The sequence below is a fragment of the Chlorocebus sabaeus genome, chromosome 13 (genome assembly GCF_047675955.1).
Source record: "Chlorocebus sabaeus isolate Y175 chromosome 13, mChlSab1.0.hap1, whole genome shotgun sequence".
NCBI lineage: Eukaryota > Metazoa > Chordata > Mammalia > Primates > Cercopithecidae > Chlorocebus > Chlorocebus sabaeus.
This window is the reverse complement of record NC_132916.1, coordinates 47,376,206-47,403,246: the sequence shown is the minus strand read 5'-3', so window position 1 is coordinate 47,403,246 and position 27,041 is coordinate 47,376,206. Positions and strand designations below refer to the sequence as shown.

Sequence of the window (27,041 nt, the reverse complement as noted above, 5' to 3'; positions counted from 1 at the left end):
GATAACATATTCTAATATTCTTTATAGTACTAATCTCTTGTGCTTACTTGTATTTAATTCTATTTCATTCTTTTGGCAAAGCCTTTTTTGTATTTAACTCCTTCAATGACTCTTACTTGGAGAATGTATTGTTTCTGTGCTATTAGAACACTTTCAAAATTGCCTGCTCTGCATTCACTTTCTCATGCTGTAGTCTTGTTTATTTCTACCAATTACATCTCTAAAACATTATTTATCTCTCGAGCAACCTTGACTAGCTGTGAAATTCAGTTGAGGGTACTTAGCCTGATGTATAAGATGTTCCACATGATAATCTTATCCAACTTTTCCAGAACATTCCCTCTACTCCCTGAATATCTCTGTCCTTTGCTGTCTGTAGCCTTTTTTCTTATTGTTGCCCTCACTTTAATTTTGGCATCTCCTTCTTCAAAATATTACAAGTCCCACTTTTATTTCCTTCATTAAACATGTTCCTGACTGTCTGTCCCACAAAAGCAGGTCACTCTTTAAAATTTCATTGGCACATTTTGACATTCCTTTCACTGCCATGATTCTACCTTTTCAGAGTCAAATATTCGTTTTGTCAAAACTACCACTCATTCAATGTGCAAGTTGTAAGAATACGTGGACTGTAAGTGCCTTATTCCTTTCTTGAATTTTATTACTAGTTCAGTAAACTTTTGCTGCTAAGTCACTTCCAGAGAAATTGCATCTCTATAGCAACTGTCCTAGGCTTGACTTTCTTGTGCTTCTGTCTCCTGAGCGATTGACATGTGACTCAGCTCTTGCCAGATTTTATCACTTATAGCCAGTTGATGCTGGATCAGAATACAGAATTTGAAAGCACGGAGGTCTTCATTCCTTCCACTTGTATTTATTTTTCTAGTGGTAATAAACGGACCCAAAGAAGAAGTTTCAAGTGTGATATAATCTACAAAAATAAAATATATGTTCCTTGTGGACACGGATTTTGCCTCATTTTATTTTTTTACAGATCTTTCATAGAAATTAGCAGGCTCTTATTACACAATTAAGATATTATTTGATTTGTTTAGGAACTGAAATTATTTTTAAAGTATACATATTAAGTTATTTCACAACATCATGTAACAGTTTGTACTGTTCTATTATTTATAGCTGTTGATTAAGCAGTTCAAGACCATGGTCATTTTATCCAGTATTTAATCTAATTAAACATGCTTAAATATTATTTAAAACTGATCAGATCTAAACTTTAATAATATATATTAAAAATATTCTAGTAATTTTCATTCTTTTTCTGTTATGTTCTTCTACATAATAGCATTTTTCTATAAAGGTCACATTGCCTTCCTATTAGAGGAAATTTGCATGCTGACCCTATCTTACCCCTTTTTCATTTATTAATGAAAAGTTGGTATGCAAAATCTAAATAAATAATACAAAACTGACCTTCTTTCAGATAATTTCAAATGTTAAAAATTAAAGCATCATTCCATTATATTGCATTAGAATTACCTCAGACTTAAAACTACTTCCACATTATTCCAATATGTGCTTGTAAGTTGAATGCAGAAAAGACCAAGTGATTTACACAATACAACTTAAGAGTCATTGTATACATATTTGAGTTTTAGTTCAAATGCAGTATCTTCCTTTCCCCACTAATTTATTGAGGTATAAGTGACAAAAATTATATATATATATTTGATATGTATATTTCAATATACATATACATTATGAAATAATTACCAACATCAAGCTAATTAACATAGCCATCACCTCACATAGTTACCACCATTCTGTGTGTGTGTGTGTGTGTGTGTGGTGAGAACATTTAAGATCTACTCTCTTAGAAAGTTTCAAGCATACAATATACTTGATATATATTTGGATATATACCCAGAGGTGAAATTGCTGGATCATATGGTAACTTCTTCTTATATATGTTGAGGATGACTATTGTCTAGTAATGAAATAAATAAATAAACAAACAAATTTTTGAGGAACCTCCATACTGCTTTCCATAATGGCAATATCAATTTACATTCCCATCAACAGTGTACAAGAGTTCCCTTTTCTCTTAAATCCTCACCAACACATCTCATTTGACTTTCTGATAATCACTATTCTAACAGATATGAGGTGATATCTCATTGTGGTTTTATTTCATTTTGTGATAATTAATAACATAGGGCATCTTTTCATGTGCCTGTTGGTCATTTGTATAGTCTTTAGAAAAGTGTCTGTTCAGGTCCTTTGCCAATTTATTTGTTTTTTTGCTATTGAGTTGTATCAATGTCTTGTATATTTTAGGTATTAACCTCCTTTGGATAAATAGCTTGCAAATATTTTCTCCCATTTCATAATTTGCCTTTTCATTTTGTTCATTTTTCTTTTGCTGTACATAAACATTTTAGTGTGATGTAGTTCCAATGGTTTATTTTTGCTTTTGTTGCCTATACTTTTAGTGTCAGATTCATAAAATCATTGCCAAGACCAATGTTAAGAATCTCTTCCCCGACGTTTACTTTTAAAAGTGTTTCAGGTTTTACATTTAAGTCTTTAAATCCATTTTGAATTGATTTTGGGGTGGTGAAAGATAAAGGTCCACTTTCATTGTTTTGCATATAGATATCCGGTTTTCCCAAGAGCGCATCTTGAAGAGACTATATTTCCCCCATTGTTTATTCTTGGTACATTTTTCAAAGATTAGTTGACCCATGTATATGCATGGGTTTGTTTCTGGGCTTTTTAGAATTGTCGAAAAGGCTCAAATCTAATCAATCTGCTAATAAATTGTGTGGGTAGACACCGATCTCTTTATCTAGCCTGTATGTGTGAATCCATTTACCTTAACTTTCCTAAATTCTATAAGTGATTATGATTTTTGCAAGGAGCTTTAGGAGTCAGAGGAGGAGGGAAACCTGGGGGTGAGTGTTAGAAGTCACCACAGGCCTTTTCTCTAAGTAACCTTTGCCAGCCTGATTATCATAGTGCAGCACTCATCATTTTCTCCACATCCTCTCTCCACGTCAGAGAAGTGCCTGTTTTGGTCATAAAGCTCTTATTTATGGAGACTGTAGGTGCTGAGTTTGTAGATTCAGGGATCTTGTGACTCTTAAAAGCCTTTAAATACAATACTTCCTCTTTGTGAAAACTGAAAAATTGACTGTGATTCTATGTGCCTTTTTTCTGTACTCTAGAAGATGTTGAAGATGTACCAGCTTCAAAGAAAGCTAAAGGTGAGTTTGCTGTCTTTGGATCATTTACAAGTTTTCTCTAAAATCTATAAGGTTTTTATCTGTCCTTATTTTTTTCCTAGCTATTCTTGATCTAGTCCTCAGCTTTTCTAGGTAACATTTACATGGTAGGCTTATTTTTAAAACAAACAGCTTTTTAACTTCATTTGGAATATATACATCTTTTCACATATTAAAGACTCTAGTTGGGTATTGATTTATTTTCAATTATCAGATGCATTTATTGGCCAATCTATGGGAATAATACTTCAAAATCACTATTCCATCAAGAATTACAAGAATGCCATGATTTTATCAAGAAGACTTGACACAAGTCACCTATATTAGCATCACCATCAGGAAGGAAGGAGAGAAGGAAAGAAGGAAGGAAGGAAGGAAGGAAGGAAGGAAGGAAGGAAGGAAGGAAGGAAGGAAGGAAGGAAGGAAGGAAGGAAAGAAGGAAGGAAGGGAGAGAGGGAGGGAGGGAGGGAGGGAGGGAAGGAGGGAAGGAAGGAAGAAGGGAGGGAGGGAGGGAGGGAGAAATGGAAGGTAGGACTCAACCCCTGCACTCTTCCAGCCCAAGCCAGAGGACAGGCAATCAGAAAAACCTGCAATCTCCAGATATACGACCTTCATGAAGTTTTTCCAGGACAAAACTTCTCCATCTGTAGAGTGAGGGCTTCAGCTAACTTGATTTTTGTTCTGAAAGGTTCTTGGCTTCTTCATTATGGTCTGGTATTAAAAAAAGGTATTATCTTAAAAAAAAAAAAAGAATTTTTATTTTAGGTTTAGGGGTACATGTGTAGATTTTTTATATAGGTAAACTCATGTCATGGGGGTTTGTTGTACAGATCAATCCTACTCTCCATTAGTTATGTTTTCTGATCCTCTTTTTCCTTCCACTCTCAACCCTTGCATAGGCCTCAGTGTCTGTTGTTCCACTCTTTGTGTTCATGTTTTCTCATTATTTAGCTCCCACTTATAAGTGAGAATATGCAATATATGGATTTCTGTTCCTGCATTAGTTTGCTAAGGATAATGACCTCCAGCTCTATCCATGTTCCTACAGAGGACACGATCTTGTTCTTTTTTATGGTAACACAGTATTCCATGGTATATATGTACCACATTTTCTTTATCCAGTCTACCATGGATTGGCATTTAGGTTGATTCCATGTCTTTGCTATTGTGAATAGTGCCACAATGAATGTATGTATGTATGTGTCTTTATGATAGAATGATTTATATTCCTCTGTGTATCTACCTAGCAATGGAATTGCTGATTTGAGTGATAGTTCTGTTTTTAGCTCTTTGAGGAATCACCACACTGTCATCAATGTGGCTATTCAGCTATCCACAATAGTTGAACTAATACACACACCCACCAACAGTCTGTAAGTTTTCCCTTCTCTCTGCAAGCTCACCAACATATGTTATTTTTTGACTTTTTCATAATATTCATGCTGACTGGTGTGAGATGTTATCTTATTGTAGTTTTGATCTGCATTTCTCTAATGAGTAGTGATGTTGAGCTTTTTTTCATACACTTGTTGATTGAATGTATGTCTTCATTTGAAAAGTATCTGTTCATGTCCTTTGACCACTTTTTAATGGGGTGGTTTGCTTTTTTCTTGAAAATTTGTTTAAGTGCTTTATAGATCCTGGGTATTAGACCTTTGTGAGGTACATAGTTTGCGTATAAAAAATAAGTATTTTCTCTTCCACTTCTAAATTTGTCTGCAGGCAATAAGAATTTGCCTAAGCATTGTTCTAGCCAACAAAGTATAAATTCTTTGCCATTGCCCAAAATTAACTACAATGTGGAAAATAGTGCTTTGAGAAAAGACACACAGGACAGGTACCTTATGAAATAAAAGTTAAGATTTACACTTGAATTAAGATACTTTTCTGAATACTATATATATATATATAATAATATGTATAATATAATATATATATATAAATTGAATTAAGAATAGCCACCCTAATAGGCTTTCTACTCATAGACCAGTGCTTCTAAAACTTTAATGTTCGTACAGATCAACTGTAGGTCTCCTTAGAATTAAATGTCTGAGTTAAAACCTAAAAATCTGCATTTATATAAATGAATCAAGTGATACTGAAACTACTGGTACATAGATCACACTCTGAGGGGAACAGCTCTAGAACCAATTGAAAAATTGATAAGATCTACAAACCTAACTTTCTATGAAACACACACACTAACATACATATACACACAAACACACACACACACACACACACACTCTCTCTTTCTCTCTCTCTCACAACTTACTATTTCAATGTTTTATAGAAAACCCCCCAAAACCCCATTCATAGATACCAGTTAAGAACTTCTAATCAGAAGAAAGGGATTCAAAGGAATAGTTCCAAATTATACAACACTACATAAACTTGTGATGTATATTGCTACAGCAAAAATAAATAGTCAGTGAATCAGATGCAAAAAGGGAAGAATGCAGGATAGTGGGCTGCTGCTCTACTTTCATGGCAAGGATGATCATGAAAAACATATGTCCCTCCAAATTTAGAATTATTTTGACTAAAATGGTCATCTTTAGCCAGATTTTACCCTTACCAAATTGTAACTCTGAGCATCGAAGATTTCTCAGGAAAGGGATGCATGTCAACTATCCTCATTAGTGTATGTGACACATCAGGGCCAGTTTTCCTATTTAAACAATTGTTTGCAGCATGCCATTTTTTTCATGGGCTTCCTTTCTATCTCTGGCTATTGCCTATCAAATTTTATAGTGAAAATATTAATAGAATCTGTGTACAAATCTAGGGTATACTATAAAAAGAGTAACTCCTGTTTCTTTCACAGTGTGCTCCTGTTTAGACATTCTCAGTCCCATACATATTTATGTAATAGCTGTAAATGTACAAGTTATTTACTTTGATTTTTTTTATCCAGTAGAAGAAACTGAAGATGTGTCTTCAACAAAGAAGCAGAAAAGTAAGTTTGTAATGAGATTAAAAGTAATAAATCATTCTATATTAAAGATGCTACATCTATGTAAAAATGTTAAACTCTTTTAAGACCAGTATTCGAAGAAGAAAATTTTTAGCATAGACATGAAAAATAACATTAAAGTAGGTCATTTATATTTTAAAGAGAAGCGTATCACTTTTGTGTTAGGCAAGAGGCACATAGTTGGAAGAGTTACAAGTAATGATTGAAGTGGCATTTATCGCAAATCCTTCTGCATATTTTTGATCCTTAGTACTATGGCTGAATCTATGCTTAAATGTGTGTCACCGTCTGCTTTATAATAGGACAGCTGAAGTAATATGCCAAATTTTTTTATATCAGGTAGAAAAAAATGAAGAAATAGGTTTTAGCAATTCGATTGCTTGGAAACTCACTTCTAAGATTCAAGATTCTTTTTGATTTTTCTAGATATACGGTAGATTCTAAATATTCAATCTTTGGGATCATTTATTTTGGAATCCAATCAATATTCATATGCAGTTACAAAATTCAATGCCCAAGTTTCTCATTATTTCAGTTCTTCCAAATTAGACATTTTTGTTCACATGGTAAAGCAATAAATTTTGAATCTACATATGCATTAATGTCATTGCAGAACAGCGTAAAGGAAGCAATTTTGAAATAGGTATAACTGAAGTTTCTTTCACAGAATGCTTTTAAAGTAAAGAGCTAGATATTTGTCTGAAGAAATGATGTTTCTTGATTCCCCAGTGCTTCTTGGATGTATTTGTGCAGGAAATTACTAAAATGCCCTTACAATAGCAAATGCCTCCTGCTTGGTACTAATAGGTGATTCATTAGACAGATACTGAATGCCTACTGTGTTCCAAGTACTTCTTTGGATGCTGGAACTAGTGCAGTAGATAAGACACTTATTATAATCCTTCATATAATAAGGTTGTGAGAAATATAGGGAAATAAGCAGAGTCTTTTGAAACTTCTGAGTAATATTACAAAATCCATAAGAAAAAGAATTATAGGTCAATCTGGACATATTTTCACTTTATATGGCAACACTTTCCAAATTATTAACCTACTGGTAACAATCTGTGGCTATGTCACATAAAAATTTGAAATCTCATATTTATAAATAACTATTAAAATATAATTCAATGAGACAGGTGAATTGTGTCAATGCCAGTTTCCTGGTTGGAATATTGTTCTATGGTTTTACAATATGTTACCACTGAGGGAAACTAGGTGAAGGCATGTGGGATCTTTCTGTATTAACTCTTACAATTACATGTGAATCTACAATTATTTTGAAGTAAAAATTTTAATTAAAAACAAAACACAAATACTTTTAGTAAAATGGTGTCAAATATTCTAACTTCGTTTGGGGGATCTATTGTATCAAAATGATATTTGCTATCTTCAACTTACAATAAGTCTGTTACTCACGAACCTTTAATGTAAGCTCTGATATTTGCAGTCATAATAATATTTTATCAGCTTATTCAACATCAACTAAATAAATGTGGCAGAACAGTGTCCACTTCTGATAAGCAGCTGGAAGGCAGCCTGTCATCGATGGGCCTTTCTACTTTTAGCACTGGGTTGCCATTCCTCCTCGTGCAGGGCCGGCTTTACTACTGTCCCTCTTGTAGCCTGCCTAACTCCCAAGCCCCCATAACCTCCAAAAACTTGAAGAAAAGGGAGTTGTATTATTGCTTCGGTTTGAAGATAGAAGAAAAGAGAAATCATTCCAGATGAGATGCATTGGAAAAGAGAACTAAATTCAAGGTTCTTCAAACTATTATCATCCTTGAAAACCCAGTGACCCATGGAAATGGAACTGGAATACTGCCTGGTTGCATCTCCAGCTTCCTTTTTCCTATCCTTTGCTTTATTCTACTTCATAAACCCCTAGTCACGTATAGATTGGGCCATCTTCCTTATCTCCAACACACCACTAGCTTTAATTATCATTTTTCTTTCCTGGCCTTCTATAAAAATCTTTGGTTGGGTGACAGAATGCCAATGGATAGGATAGAAAACACTGGAAGTCTGGCACCCAAGTTGAGGAGATACTAAACTTGCCATCTTTTACCAAAGCTGCTACCTGAGAGCACCGAATACTGAGTCCAGAGTCCTTACTTGCACCACATTCCCTTAACTTTCCTGTTTTGCTTTCTACTCAGAGCTGCTACCTGGCTGCTACCTTGGTTGCTTAAAGAGCAATCAAACCACCTTAGGAAACCTCTTGCCTTTAAAGTAAGGGCAAACAAAACTTCTAGATGTTGGCAACCACCTCTCTGTGACATTATAAAACATGCACACACACACACACACACACACACACACACACATACACAGTCTGTTGCTTTGCATATTGATAAGCTCATGTTTTGAAACCTGTGACTATGTCTCTATGATTTCTGTGTACATCAACAAATGTCTATATGACCGGAACTTTGACTTTCTCTGCCAGGCCATTTTTATTATCACTTATTAAAGGCTTATTATGTACCAGGAAGAAGTTTAAGAGCACACGTAACTCGTTTAACTGTCATAATATTTCTGTGAGGTTTTCGTTGTTTTAATTTTATACATGAAGACTCCAAGACACAACGAGGTTTAGTAAGTTGCCAACAGCTACCGAGGCTGATGGCAGAATCTGTGACCTTATCTGCCGCACTGTACTGCCTCACTGTGCTTTTTCACTCATGTTCTGTATGTTTTAACAAATTGTCATACTCTGCTCCTCAGGTCCCATCAGTTTCTTCCAGTGTGTCTACTTGGATGGGTACAATGGCTACGGATTTCAGTTTCCTTTCACTCCTGCACCCCGCCCTGGAGAGAGCTCTGGCCAAGCAAATTCTCCGGGACAGAAGCAACAAGGACAGTAAACACACATGTATGACCCTTACAAGTGCTTTAAGATTTTTAAAATGAAATATTTTGTCCACAATGGTTCAGGCAATTAAGATTATGCAACCCAGAGAATTTCTGTGAAAACATTTTGCTTTTTGGCCTGGTGTGGACAGAAAAGGTGGTCAAATGGATTGAGTGAGGAGCAGACATGTTTAAGGGTCTAAGTCTCAAGAATCTGTTATATGTGTTTGCTGTGGTACTTGTATTTATCTTATTTCCAATCACTATAAGGTTGTACACAAGCTAATTTAAAGTTTACTTAATAATGGTGTCTTTAAAATAATTGACACAATTACAAAATGGAATTCCTGGCTTCAGTTAGCTATTATTTTTTTAATGACAACACAGACTGTGCTCTAAGTTTAAAAGATGGGAAAGCTTATACAAAAGTGACTTTTTTGCATCATATGGGTATCTAAATTTAATTTACCCAATAAGTTGATGCTTAATGATTTTATTTTATTTATGTCTATTTCTATTTTAGTTGTGGCTTTGCTCTAAGAATGGGTAACAGTTGTACTACAAACTGCTATAAATTTCTTGTGATACTCTTTTAGAGCTCGAAATATCTCTGAGTTTTAGATATGGTAAGATGGAGAATAAATGCTTGATAAATCTTTAAGATATGTCTTGAATGATAATTAGGACATTCAGTCCAGTGGAAATACACCATTCAGTTAGGCAGGTCTGGTGAATCATTTGTTTAAAATATTAGCAAATGAGATGTAGAATTCTGAAATTTCTCCAGACTGTGTCCTAATAAAAATGTCACCTGGGTGAAATTTTAGATCAATCACTAAATTTGGGTGACAGATGTAAAAATATTTTCATTTCACTTTAGTATATTCTTTCTGTGAAATAAAATGTTTTCTTTCTCATAATGGCAAAATATGAATGCCATTAAAGTTTAAGGAATTCATTTTAGCCTTAAATGTCTTCATGAGATGTCTTATTTGTATTTTAGGTAACTGGTCATCAGTGCCAATGACATGGATAACAATTTTTAATCTACACAACAGTGCTTCACTGGGAATGACTGTTACATTTTTGTCATATTCCTAGTAATATAAATACTCGTGTTCTTTACCACATTGTTTTTATCAACTCTAAAAGTCATGTCTCTGTGACTTTTATCATGTTTACAGTTGCGACTGAACTTATGACAAATTAACTCAGGAAATAAATTGAGTTATCCTTTCTGGCGTTGTAATTATCATCAGCAAGGCCTGAGATAGCCAGAGCCAATACTAGCCTAGTGATTTATTTTCAAGGATTGCCACTAACTATGGTTCTTTAGGACCAAGATATAAAACGGTTTCACTAAAAATCATTAGGCTAGGTATCAGTAATATGTTCATTACTAATAATGGATATTTGGCCTCCGCCAGAAGCTGGTGGACCTCATTCACACCACGAAAGCCAGTGTTACATGAACCAGATTAACGACTCTATGGGGAATGTGGGACATCCTGGAAGTGCATAATTTCAGGAAAGATCAGACAGTACCATCTTGCAAAGCCCCTTCAGGTGACAATCTAAACTTGTGGGTAGGAGAGTGGATAAAGTTTATTGCTCAACTGCTCCTCCAGCCTGCTCAATTTACTGAGTAAAGAAATAGCAAATGTGATAGATGTTTTAGATTTCATAGAGCAGAATGGTTTGCCCATTCTTTCATTCAATGACTGTTTATTGAATACTTACTCTTTTAGGACACTGTGTTAGGTGCTGGATTGTATAAGAAAAATATAATAAATTATATTCCCAGTGCTATTCTGACATAGTGAATGACCTGAAAAATTTACTAAACATACTATGTTTATTTCTCCATGAGTAAAATAGGGATATAGCGACAAACAGTCTAATATCTTATAGAAATATCATGGAGACAAATGAAATATTTTAATATAAATATGATATTAAAGTAAATTTCTGAAGTAATGCTTTTGGATATGGCACTAATTTTTCCTCTGACTGTTTTACTGTTTCTTTCACTCTCAATATAAAAACTATTTGATGAGATAAAACATGACATATTTTATTGTAATTAGAATTTAGACAAATCAGCTATAATGTAAACGATGTTAATACTAATTGCGTTTTATCTGATTAAAGTTACAATGATCATAGCACTTTTAAAATATTATCTAAACTGTCATTTGTTTGTATGTTACCATCAAATAAAATAGTTATAGCTCTTTCAAGTTTGATGCCTTGCATTTTAAAAGGAAAAGATAAAAGGTTGATTAAGAATCTTTGTCTTTAATGGTTCATTCATAATTCAAGTTATACTGGTCAGGAATATGTAAGTATTTCATAATTGTTTTAGTTATTTTGCACAATTGGTATACACTACTCCCATTACATCCCTGCTTTTACCCACTCTTCATCCCCTCTTAATAAATAAAGATCTGAAAATAAGAATTGATTTTTCCCAAGGTTTTTGATTTATGTTTAGTTTTCTTAAAGCCTGATAAATCATTATTCAAATGGGGCAAGTTTTTTTTTCTTTAATGAACCCTAGCAAAAGCACCTGTATGATGGCTCATTCTGGCATACCTTTTCAAAACTTCTCAACTTCTTGCAGAAATATTTTAGAAACTGGTATTGAGATACTGTGTATTTTAGAGATTTAACTTGCACCCTTGAGTAATTTTTCTGGAGAAAAAAGCAAAGGGATAACAAATATTGCTGATAGAAAACTCAATGACCATATATGTCAAGTGGCACATACAGAAAATGAAACTAATCCTTAGAGAAACGTGAAAATTTGCCCAAAGTAACTGACTACTTCAAAACCAGGCCTACAACCTTGATGAAGTAACTCCCAATTGTTCTTTAATTTTCAGGGTATTATTACAAATATTGACTTATTTTTCCAGTATCCCCAAATCCATCTTGCAAATTATAATCGGTGATAAAGATGTAACACTCTATGGAAAGACTTGTCTTTTTTCCTACTTGAAAGCTGAAAAGTGCCATAAGAGTGTGTTGTATTCACTTGCTTTAGAGTAAAGAAATTAAATGTCAGAGAGTTTAGGTGGCAGGCCCAGAGGCACATTGTTAGTTAGCAGCAGAACCAATGGAATTGAGAGCTCAAATCTTTTTCTAATCCTATTCATATCCTTCCTGCCCTTTGTGACTCCATATGATATCGTCACCATCATAAAAGCTTCCCTTTGTTATTTGCAAACTAATTAAGAAATAGAAGCTCAGCACGACTTCCCAGGAGCTGGCCTCCTTGCAACATTCTTTGCTCTATTCATTTCAGGATTATATCAGTACTACGCTGTACCTTTCCTTTCCCCCTTATTAATCATATATGCCCATAAAACATTTAGTTATTACTGTAGATGCTTTCCTTTGTGTATAAAATAGAGACCTTTATTTTCCCAAACTATCCAACTATTGAAAATCATTAGTCTTTTTTTTTAAAAAAAGGTGCCCCAAATAAGAAGAAAGCAAAAACAACTTCTTTAAATTCAGCTTTCTGAAGATTCAGGTTAATAAAGTAAGAAGACAAATAATTGTAAAACATACTTGAACTCTAAAGAAGAGCTCAGAATAATTGATGAAGTGAATTATTACATATTAGTATTTGAGTCATACAAGTTCCAGTAAGAAACACATGTTAGCAAAGCAGTGATAGCAAAAAGAAGGAAATTCTTAGTTTCTCGTATAGCCACATCCAGCTCCAGGCCGTTTGCCCTCTACAATATCATCATTTCACTTATCTATGCTTCTTAGTGAACTATTAGCATGAGTTAAGTACTTGTGTTAAGTCATTAGTACTATTTTTTTACCCACCACATCCCAAATTCTCTTAAATAACAATGGTAGGTCAGTGGAATACTCCATGCCTCTGAATAGATCTGCCAGGCCAGATGTCTTTTCAGAAAACCCGCGCTGTGGTGGAGAGCCCACCGGATGAGGGGTCCACAAACCCAAGGTCAGACTTTAACTCTAGGAGTAACTCTGGCCATTTATCTTCTCTGTCCTTCAATGCTTCATCTCCAAATGAAAATAGAAGTGCTACAGCAGCAAAAGGACTTTCATCTTTGGCGAGGAATATTATGGAAAAGTACCTTGTAAAGTGGTATTATTGCTAAGATCTTTCAAATTTCCTTCCAGTTTTGTTATTAAATGATCCAAATGCAACCTGCATTGAAGACCTAGTGTTGCCAAGCGGCATTAGCCAAAGCAGCAAATAAAAATCAGAGCTACACGAACCAAATATAAAAATGGGAACATTACCACTGACAAAAACAATTTTGCATTTAAAAAATTTAGTTTTGTGTCATTTTCACAATTACTATAAATCAATGACAACAGAGTGTCCTTCAACTGACTGATTCAGAATACATGGAACATATAAGAGGCCTGTGGAAAAGTGATATTCTGAATGACAGCTGAGATGGAAAAGTGACTTATGTACCCCAAGACAACACCAAGGGGTGAGCACTCAGTACAATATCTGAAGGTATTCCAGCAATCTAAGTTAGCAAAGGTAGTGTTAAAATAAACACTAAAGGAAGCATCTCAAAACATTAAAGCATTTAGTGTATGGTGTTTGCTTAGGAAAGAAGCATCTCTCTTTCTCTCTCTCTCTCTGTGTGTCTCAGTGCACTCACACACACAACTCAGTGAGAAACCATTTAATATATTTGATATAATCATGGGCACAGTTGAACTTATCTAAATGGATGATCTGAATGGAAAATATGTTCCTCACAAAGGAAGCAATGCTTTATAGAAAAGGGAAACATAACTGCATTCTAGCAATTTTGAGGAACAATGTAGCAAGCAAACAAATTATTTTCATCTTTGAAACGTACATGTATCAAATAATATTTTTAAAATTAGGAATGTTAACTTTATTCAAAATCAAAATGGTATTATAAATGGACACGGAAAGTGTCCTTTAACTTCATCTCTGTTGCCTCGGTTTCCCATTCACCCCTATACTTTCTAAGGCTAAGCACGTTTATAGGGTCTCATGAAAATACAAATGGAAACAAAAATATATTTTTATTGTTTATTTTTCTTACACAAATGTTACATATTACAAGCATTATTCAGTGTCTTCTTTTCTTAACAATGTATCCTAGATTATCTGTATACAGGTATATACAAAGTTTCCTCATTTATACCAACAGACGTAGATGCAGATATAGATAGATCTCATACCCACAGTACAGTGCACACATCTCAAGTGTAGAGCTAGATGCATCTATGAAGTCACAACTGAAATCAAAATATGGAACATTAACACCACCCCAGAAGCCTCATTCATGCTTCACCTGGTCAATACCCTCTGGGGAACCACTGTTATGATTTCTATCATTGAAGAACTGTTTCAATTGTTTTGACTTTCATATGAATGAAATAGTAAATAACATCTTTTTTGTACCCAGTTTCTTTTCTCAACATTATACCTTTGAGATTCATTCATTTTGTTACACGCAGAAGTATTTTTTTCATTGTCTTATATTATCCATGTATGCATATACCAACAAATTTATTTACACATCCTACTATGTGTGGTAATTCACAGTGTCTCAAGTTTTTGTCTATTAGAAATAGCACTGCTTTAAACAGTCTGGTTATATGTGTGCAGAGTATGGGGAGGACATTATACATATAAGTAGAATTGCTGGCTTATCAAGTATGAGAATGTTCATCTTTAGTAGATAATATCAAACAATTTTCTAACTGCTTTATGGTTTGGATGCTTTGTTCCCTTCAAATCTCATGTTGAAATGTGACCTCCAGTGTTGGAGATGGGCTTAGTGGGAGGTGTTTGGGTCTTGGGGGCAGATCCCTTATGAATATCTTGGTGCTGTCCTCACAATAATGAGTAAGTTCTCACTCTTAGTTCACACTAGATCTGGTTGTTTAAAAGACCCTAGTGCCTCCTCCCTCCCTCTCTTGCTCACTTTGTCACCATGTGACACACCTGTTCCCCCTTTGCCTTCCACCATGACTGGAAGTTTCCTGGGTCTCACCAGAAGCTAAGCAGATGCTGGTGCCATGGTTGTACAGCCCACAGAACTTTGAGCCAAATAAACCTATTTTCCTTATAAATTGCTCAGTGTCAGGTATTCCTTTATAGCAATGCAAATGGATGAATACATTGGTTGTACCAATGTACACTCTATTAACTGAGTATAAGTGTTCCAGCTGCTCCAGATCCTTGCCAACACTTGCTATTGTAAGTTTTGTTAATTTTAACTTCTGGTGGGTATGAAGTGGAACATAATTGATCTTATAAATTGGATTTTCCTGATGACTAGTGATATTGAGACACTTGTGTTATGTTTATTGATTATTTGGATATCCTCTTTTATGTAGACTCTGATTAAACTTTTTGGACTTTTCTTAATTAGATTTTTATCTTTTTAAAAATACAGTCATGGACCTTAATGATGAGAATACATTCTAAGAAATGAATCATTAGGTGATTGTGTCATTGTGTAAACATCATAGAATGTGCTACTTACAGGAATCCAGATGGTAAGGCCTACTATACACCTAGGCTATATGATATGGCCTATTTTTCCTAGGCTACAAACCTAAACAGCATATTACTGTACTGAATACTGTAGGCAATTGTAACACAATGGAAAGTATGTGATAGAGTTTGACTGTGTCCCCACCCAAATCTCATCACGTATTGTAGCTCCCATAATTCCCTTGTGTTGTGGGAAGGACCCAGTGGGAGATACTTGAATCATGGGGGCGGTTCCCCCTATACTTTTCTCATGGTATTGAATAAGTCTCATGAGAACTGATGGTTTTATAAGGGGAAACCCCTTTCCCTTGGCACTTATTCTCTTCTCTTGTCTGCTGCCATGTGAGACGTGTCTTTTCCCTTCCACCATGATTGTGAGGCCTCCCCAGCCATGTGGAATTGTGAGTCCATCAAACCTCTCTCTTTTGTCAATTGCCCAGTCCTTGAGTATGTCTTTATCAGCAGGGTGAAAACAAACACACACAGTATGTATATATCTAAACATACCTGAGCATAGACAAGATATAGTAAAATACACCATTATAATCTTATGGGACCACTATTGTACATGAAGTCTGTCATTGACTAAAATATTGTTATGTGATGCATAACTGCATAGGAATTTTTAATATATTTTCATTACAAATCTTTAATTAGCTATATCTGTTATAAATGTGTTCTCTTACTCTGTGGCTTGCAACTTTACTCTCTTAAACCCATCTTTATCAGAAACTTAAATTGTAAAGTAGCCCAATTTTTAATTCCTTTATAAATAGTGCTTATTATGCCCAACTTAAGAAATTCTTACTTATCTTAATGCCATAAAGATACTTTCCTCTATGAACTTATAGAAGTTTTGTTTTACCTTTCACATTTAGGTCTGCAATCTGGGTAGGATTCATTTTATGTATATAATGTGAAGTGGGAGTCAAAGTTGACTTTTCCTATATGGATATAGAGATAATTCAGCACCATTTACTAAAAAGACATTTTTTTTCCACTATGTTGTAAGGGTTCCTTCACTGTAAAAGAGAAAAATGTTATATGTGTGAGTCTGCGTCTCAATTTTCTTTTCAGTTCCAGTGTGCCAATACCACATGGGTTAACTGTGGTAACATTATAGTAAATGTTAACAACAGTAGTATTACTCATCCCAATTTGTCTTCTTCATAATGGTTTTCACTGTTCATTATTTCTAATATTCTCTCTTGTGCATTGTTTTTACTTGGTTGATATTTGCATTTACACCTATAAAAATAAACTTCAGTTTGTCATTTTCCCTGGCTTCCTAAAACAGATGATTATATTATTCATTCTTATTCTTGATTCTTTTCCAACATCTGCACTGAAGTGTATATGGTGTGTGTGTATATATAATATTTTACTCTTAAGTCTGCCTTAGCATTTAACACATTTTGTGTCATATTTTGTTATCATAAAATTTAAAATATTTTCTTATTTTCATTGGTTTTTGGGTTCCATGGGTTACTTAAAACATATTGCTGAACTACAAACAATTATAAATTTGCTGGCTCTTTTTTTCTGTTTGACTTCTAGCTTAATTCCACTATGTGTTTTCAATTATTTAAGATATGCTGATGCATTCTTCATGGCCCAGAATATGATTAATTTAAAAATAAGTGTTGCCTACTCCTTGGCTGATTAATACAATATCTGCATTGCAAGGAATCTATTTCTATTGTTTGGTTTCGATCCTTTTTCTTTCCTGCATTTGGTCCTATTTCATACATGACTTTTTAAAATCCCGAAACACTGTAGAGGCCCTGGTTTCAGAATATTTAATGTTTTACTGGCAGACCATGAGCAGATTGCTTTGATACAGTTGAGTTTGAGATGCTAGCTGTATTAGGGCTAGTTTATTTCCCAGCCTCAGAGCAGTTACTCCTAGGGTATCGCCTTTCTGTGTTCTCAATGAAGGCTGGGTTGTTGACAAGGGCATCTCCACTCTAATGGGACCTGAACTTCATTCTGTATTACTACAGATTGCTGAATGCTGTGCTCCAATCTCTAGCCTCCTAGATTGTCCATTTTATTTGATTTCTTGTGTCTTACCCTACATATGGAAGATTAGCAGTAAGCAAATGCCTTTGAGGAAAAATTGCATGGTATATGTGTTCTCCAGGAATTGCATTCTCTGTAGTCTTGAACCCCTCAAGTGTCAACCACCTTCGCTGCCAGAACTCCAACTTCTGTCTTGCCAGCTCGTAGAGGCCACTGAAAGATTTAGCTTGGCCTCCATTCCTTATTATGTAGCTTGTCAAATCCCTCCAACATACAAAACAGATGAATATGGAACGCACCAAATTATGTTTCCTTTCTTCTCTAGAATTTTGGACCCTTGATTCTTGGCTACTATACTTGATTTTTTGATTCTTTGAAATGGATTTTTTTTTTCCAACTAGCTTTAGTAATTGTTTTCAGCAAGAGGATTAGTTTGATAAAATTACTGCATCGTGCTTGTAAGTAAAACTAGTGCTCATATTTTGTTTACAATTGTATAGGATTTCAATGTATGGATATACCATCATTTATTGAAGTAGTCCTCAATTATACACTTAGGTCATTTTCAATTATTTTGCTGTTATTGACAATGTTGCAATGAATAATCTTGGATACTATCACATGTACACACACACACACACACACATACACACACACACACATACACATAAAAGGCCAAACTCATTGAAGGGGCATTTTCAATTCAAAAATATATGCATTTGTAATTTTACAAGCCATGGTTGTTTGCCAATAGCATCCACAGTTATTGCTCCCTTTAAGGTCCCAGAGTTGCTCACAACAGTTAGCATTCTGATGAGGTTTTCTCCCTCTGTGAATGAATGTTCACTGTTGGATTTTGAGATCTTCCAATTTAGGGTCCTGCCACATTCTGTAGTTCTGAGCACTGTTTGCGACTGCCCATGTAGGTTTCATTGGTCTCATTTATTTTGGCTGCGTATATATATATAGTTTTGACTCCATGTTTTGCTTCCAAGTTTTGGTGAAGATACATGCTTTTGGATCATTTTGTTTTGTTTTGTTTTGTTTTCTTTGTTGTTTCATGTAGTTTCCAAAAAGTGTCAACATTTAGAATTCAGCAGCTGGCATATTTCCATTAAAATGAGAAATACATTCCTTTAAAAAATTAAATTGAATATTTTAATAACTGGATATTTGACAAATATAAATGGCAGTACTACCAGTCTAGTGATAAGTTTTTGCATGACTGAAACAAAATATATTGCACAAGCTTTTATAAATATAAATGTTTGTTTCTTTTAAAATAAAGTTTTGATGTGGTTGAGGAAATTACCCATATTTTTTGAAGAATATGAAAGAATTTTAATGTGTAATATTTACTTACAGAAATGTAAGACTACTAGGCAAAGATTTTCTAGTAGGTCATTTTGAATAACAGGAAATCTGATGTCTGCTTTCAGAACTCTGGAAATAACGCAAATTTTTAATCTCATCATGAGCCCCATAAAACGTACTTTAAAGAAATCAAAAGGTCATGATTCACACCATTAACACCCTCAGCTTTACAATTGTACCTTTGATGTGAAAGAGTCTTTAGTACTTCTTAGTTCAAAAGAATCTTTGCCTACAGTCTATAAAAATTTTCCTTCATATCTCATTTTATTTAGTTTTGTTAGAGTTTGCAAGTCCTTGTCTAGAGAGGAGGAAATTTATCATATGCATATCTAAAGTGACTTAGCTAGGGCCTAGGACAAGATGGCTGCATGCCTGTAATCTCAGCTCTTTAACAGGCCAGGGCAGGAGGATTGTTTGAGCCAAGGAGTTGAAGACAAGCCTGGGCAACGAAGGGGAAATCTGTCTCTACAATACATAAATAAATAGCCAGGCATGGTGGCCCACATTTGTGAACCAAGCTTCTCAGAAAGCTGTGGTGGGAGGATCGCTTGAGCCCAGGAGTTCGAGTCTGTAGTGAGCCATGATGGTACCACTGAACTCCAGCCTGAGCAAAGAATGAGAGTCTCAAAATAATAATAAATAAAATAAAATAAAATAAAATAAACAAAATGACTTAGCTAGACTGCTTAGCTCTGCTAAAAGCTGTTAAATACAAAAAGACTTAAAATAACTTCAGTTTATGGTGTTGATATCCATTTTATTGAAATTTGCTTTTGGAAGCCCAGTTACAGATTTTTTTTTTTCATCATTGACTACAAATTATTAGGTGGCTGAGGAGGAATTAGTGATTTCTGTTTGCCTCACTAGTGATTTTCTATCACTTTTTACTATAGCATAATGCTAAAACTGAGTAAAAATAAAACATATGTAATGTTATAATTGTTCGGAGCTCATTTTGAGGAATGGTATAGAAATTGTACTTTATGTCTTGTGTAAAGTGGTCACAAATAACATATTTAATGTGAAATGAGCTATCTACTACAGAAAATAGGACTGCAACACAGTATGTTTTCTGAATTTCAGTGGCACTACTTTTAGTCAAGAATTGGGCAGTTTGGGGAAATAGAGAAAATAATCTTGAAACATACTGAAAGATTTTTATTGTTCAGTTAACAGAACAATTCCTAGATATACAAAGATGTTTTTAAAATAAAACTCTAACCAGATTAAAGATGTCAGGATCTTTTGGCAGATTAACTACTAGAATACAGACAGCCCTCAATTCATGACTTTTCAACTTTACAGGGTATGAAAGTATCACAGTCTTGATACAATGTACAGTATTCAATACATTACAATAATTCAGCACATTACATGCTGGGTTTGGCCAATGAGATTAATTTTAAAAAGTAAAAAATTAAAGAAATTACATGAGAGATTCAATACTTTACTCTAAAATAGACTTTGTGTTAGATGGTTTTGCCCACTGTAGGCTAATATATCATGAGCATATTTTAGGTAAGCCACGATGTTCCATAGGTCAGGTGTATTAAACATATTTTTGACTTATGATATTTCCTGGGTTTATCAGTATGCAAACCCATTGTAAATTGAGGAGTATCTGTGTATTAGTAATCAAATTGATAATTAAAGCTCCTGACTGAGAGTTAACAAGAAGATAGATGCTGGTATTTATGGAACATCAATTTAATAAATGGCAAAAATTAGTACCTTTTGTTTCCTTTCAGAAACAATTGGCCACCTATTTTTAAAAGAATATTTAAAAATTCTTTACATTTAGTATTTTATTATAAAATAATACAAATTTTTAAAAAATAGTTACTAGTGTAATATGAATAGTCTTAAATGTCTAGAGAAAAGCCTACACATGTAAGTAGAAAGCTTGTATATGTAATCATAGAAATTTTGAACTTGAAGAGACAATCCTGCAATTTGACAAATAGGATAACAAAAGACTAGAGCACCTCACTGACTTACCCAAATCACAAACTTGTCAAAAGCAGAACTTATATATTATTTAGATAATATTTAGACAGCAAAATAAAAAAAAAAATCATGTCTAGTTTTACTTTCTATGGTGATACGGATTGAATAACATGATAATGGGGAAGGGCCATTTACTACATGTTATGAATTAGTTCATTAAAGGTATACATTTATGTCATGTTAACATGTCCACTGCTTTCTAATTTTTTTTAATTTCTTTTAAGTTTTCTAGTCCATTTTGTTCAATAATTTTCAATGATGTATTCTCTATTTTCATCTTTAAGACAGCAATTCCTTGATGTGTAGCATCTTTCTATTGACCTGAAGTTGTACATTTTTCTTTAATAATCTTTCAAACGGAACCTCAATCAAATGGTGTTTGCAGTAGAGGGAGTATGAAGACAATAGGGATGGTATAAATAAATACTGTCATGGATTTTATTTTATTTTGTTTTGGTTATTTTAGTCATTCTAATAGGTCTGTAGTGATATCTTATTGTGGTTTTGATCTGAATTTCTTTAATAATTAATGATGTTGAACATCTTTTCATATGCTTATTTGTTATTTATATATCTTCTTTAGGGAAACGTCTATTCAAATATGTTGCACATTTTAAAATGGTTTTTTCCTTACTGATTCTTAAACATTATGTACACATTATGTATTCAAGTCCTTTACCAGATAAGTGCTTTGCAAATATTTTCTCCTGTCTGTGGCTTGTTGTTTATCTTCTTGATGTTGCTTTTCAAAGAGCAAATACTTTGATGTAGTCCAATTTATCAATAATTTTTATAGATTGTGATTTTGTGATCTTATCTAAAACATTCTTGCCTGACTCAAGATCATAAGGTTATTCCATTATGTTGTTCTCTAGAAGTTTACAGGTTTGAGTTTTACATTTAAGATTGTGATCTATTTTGAATTAATTCTTCATATGGTGCAAGGTATGGGTCAGAGTTCTTTTTTTTTTGCAAATAAATACCAATTATTCTATTCCATTTGTTAAAAACTAAATTTTCCACATATAATTGGTTGGTATAACATTTTCCATAATCAGTTGGTCATATATATACATATATTCATATATATGTATGTATATGGGTCTATTTCAGAAACATTTTCTCTCTTCCACTGATATCTATATTACATTAACACTATGCTGGATTTGATTTGCAAATGTTGCCAAGAAACTTTTTTTGGCTGGGCGCAGTGGCTCACGCCTGTAATACCAGCGTTTTGAGAGGCCAAGGCGGACGGATCAGGAGGTCAGGAGACCGAGACCATCCTGGCTAACACGGCGAAACCCCGTCTCTACTAAAAATACAAAAAAATTTAGCCAGGCGTGGTGGCCGCAGTATGTAGTCCCAGCTACTCCGGAGGCTTCATGAAGCAGGAGAATGAACCCGGGAGGCGGAGATTGCAGTGAACGGAGATAGCGCCACTGCACTCCAGCTTGGGTGACTGAGCGAGACTCCATCTCGGAAAAAAAAAAAAAAAGAGAAGAAAAAGAAATTTTTCTTGTAAATTAATGACAGATACTGATTTTTAGTTTTCTTTTCCTGTAATGTTCTTGCTTGATTTTGGTCTTGGGGTAATGCTGGCTTCATAATGTCAGTAGAAAGGTGAGTCCTCCTATTTTCTGGAAGACTTATACAGAATTGGTAATATTTCTTCCTTCAATGTCTTGTAGAACTCAAAAATAAAGTCACTTAGGCTGGGAGTTTTGTTATTATTGTCGGAAGGCTTTTAACTACAAATTCATGTTTCAGCGATATAGAACTATTTAGGTTATCGATTTCCTCTTGCATGACTTTAGTAATTTGTATCTTCTCAGCATTTATCCATTGTATCTGAGTCATTAAATTTATGGACATAAAATTGTGACATTATTTCCTAGTCCTTTTAATGATTGTATGATTAGTAGTGATGATCCATCTTTTATTCCTAATATTGATAATTTGTATCCTGTCTCTGTTTCTCTCTTTCAGTCTGGCTAAAATTTTATCTTTTTTTTTTCTTTTCAAAAAACAGCTTTGGGGCTTATTGATTTACTCTACTGTTTTCAGTAATCATTTCTACTGTCACCTTGTCTTGGTCTATTCAGGCTGTTAACAAATTTTTTTCTTCACAGTTCTTGAGGCTGGGAAGTCCAAGATCAAGGTGCCAAGGTGAGACTTTCTCAACAATCTTGCTCCTCTTTCTGAAGTAGAAATTTTTTCTTTTACATTTACTCCAACACAGCCTGTCTTCATCTTTGGCTTGGGAAAGGCAGCTTTCTGCCCTTCTTTCATTGTCTTAAAGTTTTTCCTCAGGGACAAAAAGACGTGGTGGAGCTCTATGCCTGTCCTGATTTCCCTAATCCAGGGCTGCCTTTTTGAGAAAAGCTTTGTTTACTCTCCTGCTGTGCCTCAATCTTTTTCAAAAGCACCAGGTGAGGTCCATAAATTAGAACTCTGGGGAGGAAGGTGAACTCTCTTTGTGTTTGTGTTTGTGACTTTTAGGTTTTAAATACTTTCATCTGGCCCATATTTATTTTTAAGGCATTAATGGAAAATTTTTTCTTTCTTTCTGGTATTGAAACCATTTTTTCTCCTGCTGTTCTAGTAAGCCAAGAATTACATCTGGTCTTTACTTGGAGGTACCCATCTTTCCTGAGGTTGCATGCTAGTTTTCACAGGTTAGCTACAGTTCTTTGATGAGTATGAGAAAAGTTATAATTCTGTAGATGTTCTGATCTTTTTCTTATTTTTACGGTCAGAGTAACATTCTCCTAGCTTTGTACATCTTAATAGAAGACAAAATTCTTCATACTTCATTTACATAATTGCTAATCCAAGTTATATATTAGAAGAAAGTAAATTAATTTTTCTGGAAAAAGATTCTGAAGTATTTAACTTGATAATGGAGTACAGTTGGAATTGTTACTGCCCTTAGATCATGTTGACAAAACTATTCAGGGTTAAATGATTCCGAAGTTCTATTTTTCAAATAAATGCATTTATAACAAATATCCCTGAAATATAAAGAAATTCTTATAAGTATTCTTCTGCAAGTGTAAACCTTTCTCTAGTCTGTGAAATTATTCATATGCATTCATATGAAGATGAAGATTATAGAAAATGGATTTGGATTTTGATGTGGTTTGACTGTGTCCCCACCCAAATTTCTTGAATTGTAGTTCCCATAATTCCCAAGTGTTGTGCAAGGGACCAGTGGGGCATAATTACATCATGGGGGTGTTTTCTCCCATATTGTTCTCATGGTAGTAAATAAGTCTCATGAGATCTGATCGTTTTTTATGGGGAAACATCTTTTACCTTGTTCTCATTTTCTATTGTCTGCCACCATGTAAGATATGCCTTTTGCCTTCAACCATGATTGTGAGGCCTTCCCAGTCACATGGAACTGTGATTCCATTAAACCTCTTTTTCTTTATAAATTACCCAGTCTCAGGTATATCTTTATCAGTTGTGTGAAAACAGACTAATACAGACTTCCTTTAAAACCCCTTTATTCTCAGGTCTAAACTCTGCATGTCTGACCTCTATCTGTGTTGCCTGCTGGGGTATTTCCTGGTTTTTTGTTTGTTTGTTTCATTTTCTTCCTACTTGCCTTTATTTGGTAATGTTTCTAATCTAGGAAAAACTTTGCTTTCTCAATACATTGTTAGCATAAAACTTGGTCCTTTATTGCCTCTTGAGTCTTGCCTTTGGCATTGATTTTCTGCCCTCTGTTGTCTCTTATTTTTTGAATGCAGTCACATACCCCAATTTTTTTACTTGTCCAAATGATCTTTGAAAATATGTCTTAATAATTTTACATGTAGAGGCTACTTGAAGTACACATCCAATGCTTTGGTAAAGAACAATGCTATTCTCTTAAGAAGCATTATAAAGACATCATGCTGCTATGCATTTCATGTTAACATTATGTCCCTTGATAAGCTTATACAACAAAGGCAGAACCCTAAGCAATATTGTGGAAGGAAAAAGTCTTTGTTTCTGTCTCTATCTTTAAAAATGAAGGTCCCAATGGCTTCATATTATCTGCTGTTAGATATGAGGTTCATACCTCAGTGGTACAGTTTATAATTAAAAATAATAAAGACATCTGCCATTATTGACAATCCCCCTATGTCTCACCCTTTTCTCCACTCACTCAAGCTACTCTAGAAAAACACCTTTCTCCTATTTGGTCTAATGCAATTGGAAACATAACTGATTAGATATACATCGCTAATTGAATGCTATAAATTAACTGTGACACTGAGGGCATAGCTATTGCAGATGAAGTTTTATGGCCATTATCATTTTAAGCACAGTTTTGAATTCAAAAATTTCTCTCTATTACTGTAGTTGATTTTGTCTTTTCAATAAATTTATATACATAGAGTTATATGGTGCATAGTTTTTTGGCTATTTTTTTTTCACTCAGAGTAATGTTTTTGATCATTGTTCCAAAACTCTGCAGGGACACTGTAGAGAAATTCACAGGGACACCACATATTTTAGATTTTTGAGGGAAACATAGTCATATCTGCCAAATGCTGTGTGGACTCATAGCTTAAAGCAATATACAATTTCAGCATTAAATTGTGCTCCATTCCTTTTGATAACATGAATTCTTTGTGAAGCTGCATTTTCAGTAATTGCTTCAATAAAAAATAGGCAATGTGTGAAAATTACTCTGAAACAGGAAAGGATGGTGGTGGTAGTTTCCAATCTAATTCCTGTGTAGAAAGTTATATGATGCTCAATTGGTACACAAATTCAAATGGGAAATAATTGCTGTTTTTAAAAAATAAAATAAAAATCATATAAAATATAAATATGTAATATCATTTTTCTTTCTATTAATATGTTACTTTTAAACAGTTACTGAATTGTTAATATATAAATAATTATAAATTGTTTGAATTTAAATACTTAATCAAATTAAGTAGCGTAATATATTTCTGTTGGTCTAAGGCCTACAACAATATGACAAACACTTCAGGCTCTATGAACCAAGAAAATTTGGGAAGCTTTGGTTTTTAAGATTCCTCCATAATAACAGAAAATCAAACATTGCATGTTCTCACTCATAAGGGGGAGTTGAACAACGAGAACACATGAACACAGGGAGGGGAACATCACATACCGAGGCCTGTCAGGGGGTGGGGGGCAAGGGGAGGGAAAGCCTTAGGACAAATACCTAATGCATGCAGGGGTTTAAACTTAGATGACAGGTTGATAAGTGCAGCAAACCACCATGGCACATGTGTATCTGTAACAAACCTCCACGTTCTGCACATGTATCCCAGAATTTAAAGTTAAAAAAAAAGATTCATCCATAATATTGTATCAGCAGTTCATTCCTTTCTATTGCTGAGTAATATTTCATTCTGTAGTTTGGTTATACTGCAATTTGTTTGTCTAATCATCTTTGAGGTACAATTGGCATGTATAAAGTTTTTGGTTATTGTGAATTAAGATGTTAGAAACATTCATGTTCAAGGCTTTGGTGGGTATGTTTTCATTTCTCTTGGGTTAACTCCTAGGGGTAGAATTCTTGGGTTACAAGTGAAGTGTGTGCTTATCTTTATAAAAAATAGCCAATGAGTTTCCATCTCTTTTTATTTATTTTTCCTCTGAATCAGTGCAGTTTGGCTGGTGATATGGTTAGGTTTTGTGTTCCCACCCATATCTCATCTTGAATTGTAACTCCCAGGTCTTGAGAGAAAGAGACCTAGTGGGAGGTGATTGGATCATGGGGGCAGTTTTCCCCATGCTGCTCTCGTAATAGTGAGGGAGTTTATGTTAGCCTGTTCTCACACTGCTAATAAAGACATTCCCAAGACTGGGTAATTTATAAGTGAAAAGAGGTTCAATGGATTCAGAATTCCATGTGTCTGGGGAAGTCTCACCATCATGGCAGAAGGCAAAGGAGGAGCAAAGTCACATCTTACATGGTCACAGGCAAAGAGAGCTTGTGCAGGGAACTCCCATTTATAAATCCATCAGATATCATGAGACTTAT

The 27,041-nt window shown here is 34.3% G+C and overlaps 1 protein-coding gene across 1 annotated transcript in view; it reads left to right on the top strand.

Moving 5' to 3' along the window:
* Positions 1-11,505, top strand: part of LOC140713159 (triadin-like) — a 45,513-nt gene extending 34,008 nt beyond the window's left edge. The window contains exons 4-6 of the mRNA XM_073022440.1: positions 3,186-3,224; positions 6,160-6,201; positions 8,947-11,505. Coding sequence (XP_072878541.1) covers positions 3,186-3,224; positions 6,160-6,201; positions 8,947-9,086 — 221 coding nt within the window. The 3' untranslated portion in view covers positions 9,087-11,505. The remainder of the gene's footprint in view (positions 1-3,185; positions 3,225-6,159; positions 6,202-8,946) is intronic.
* Positions 11,506-27,041: the final 15,536 nt, after the last annotated feature.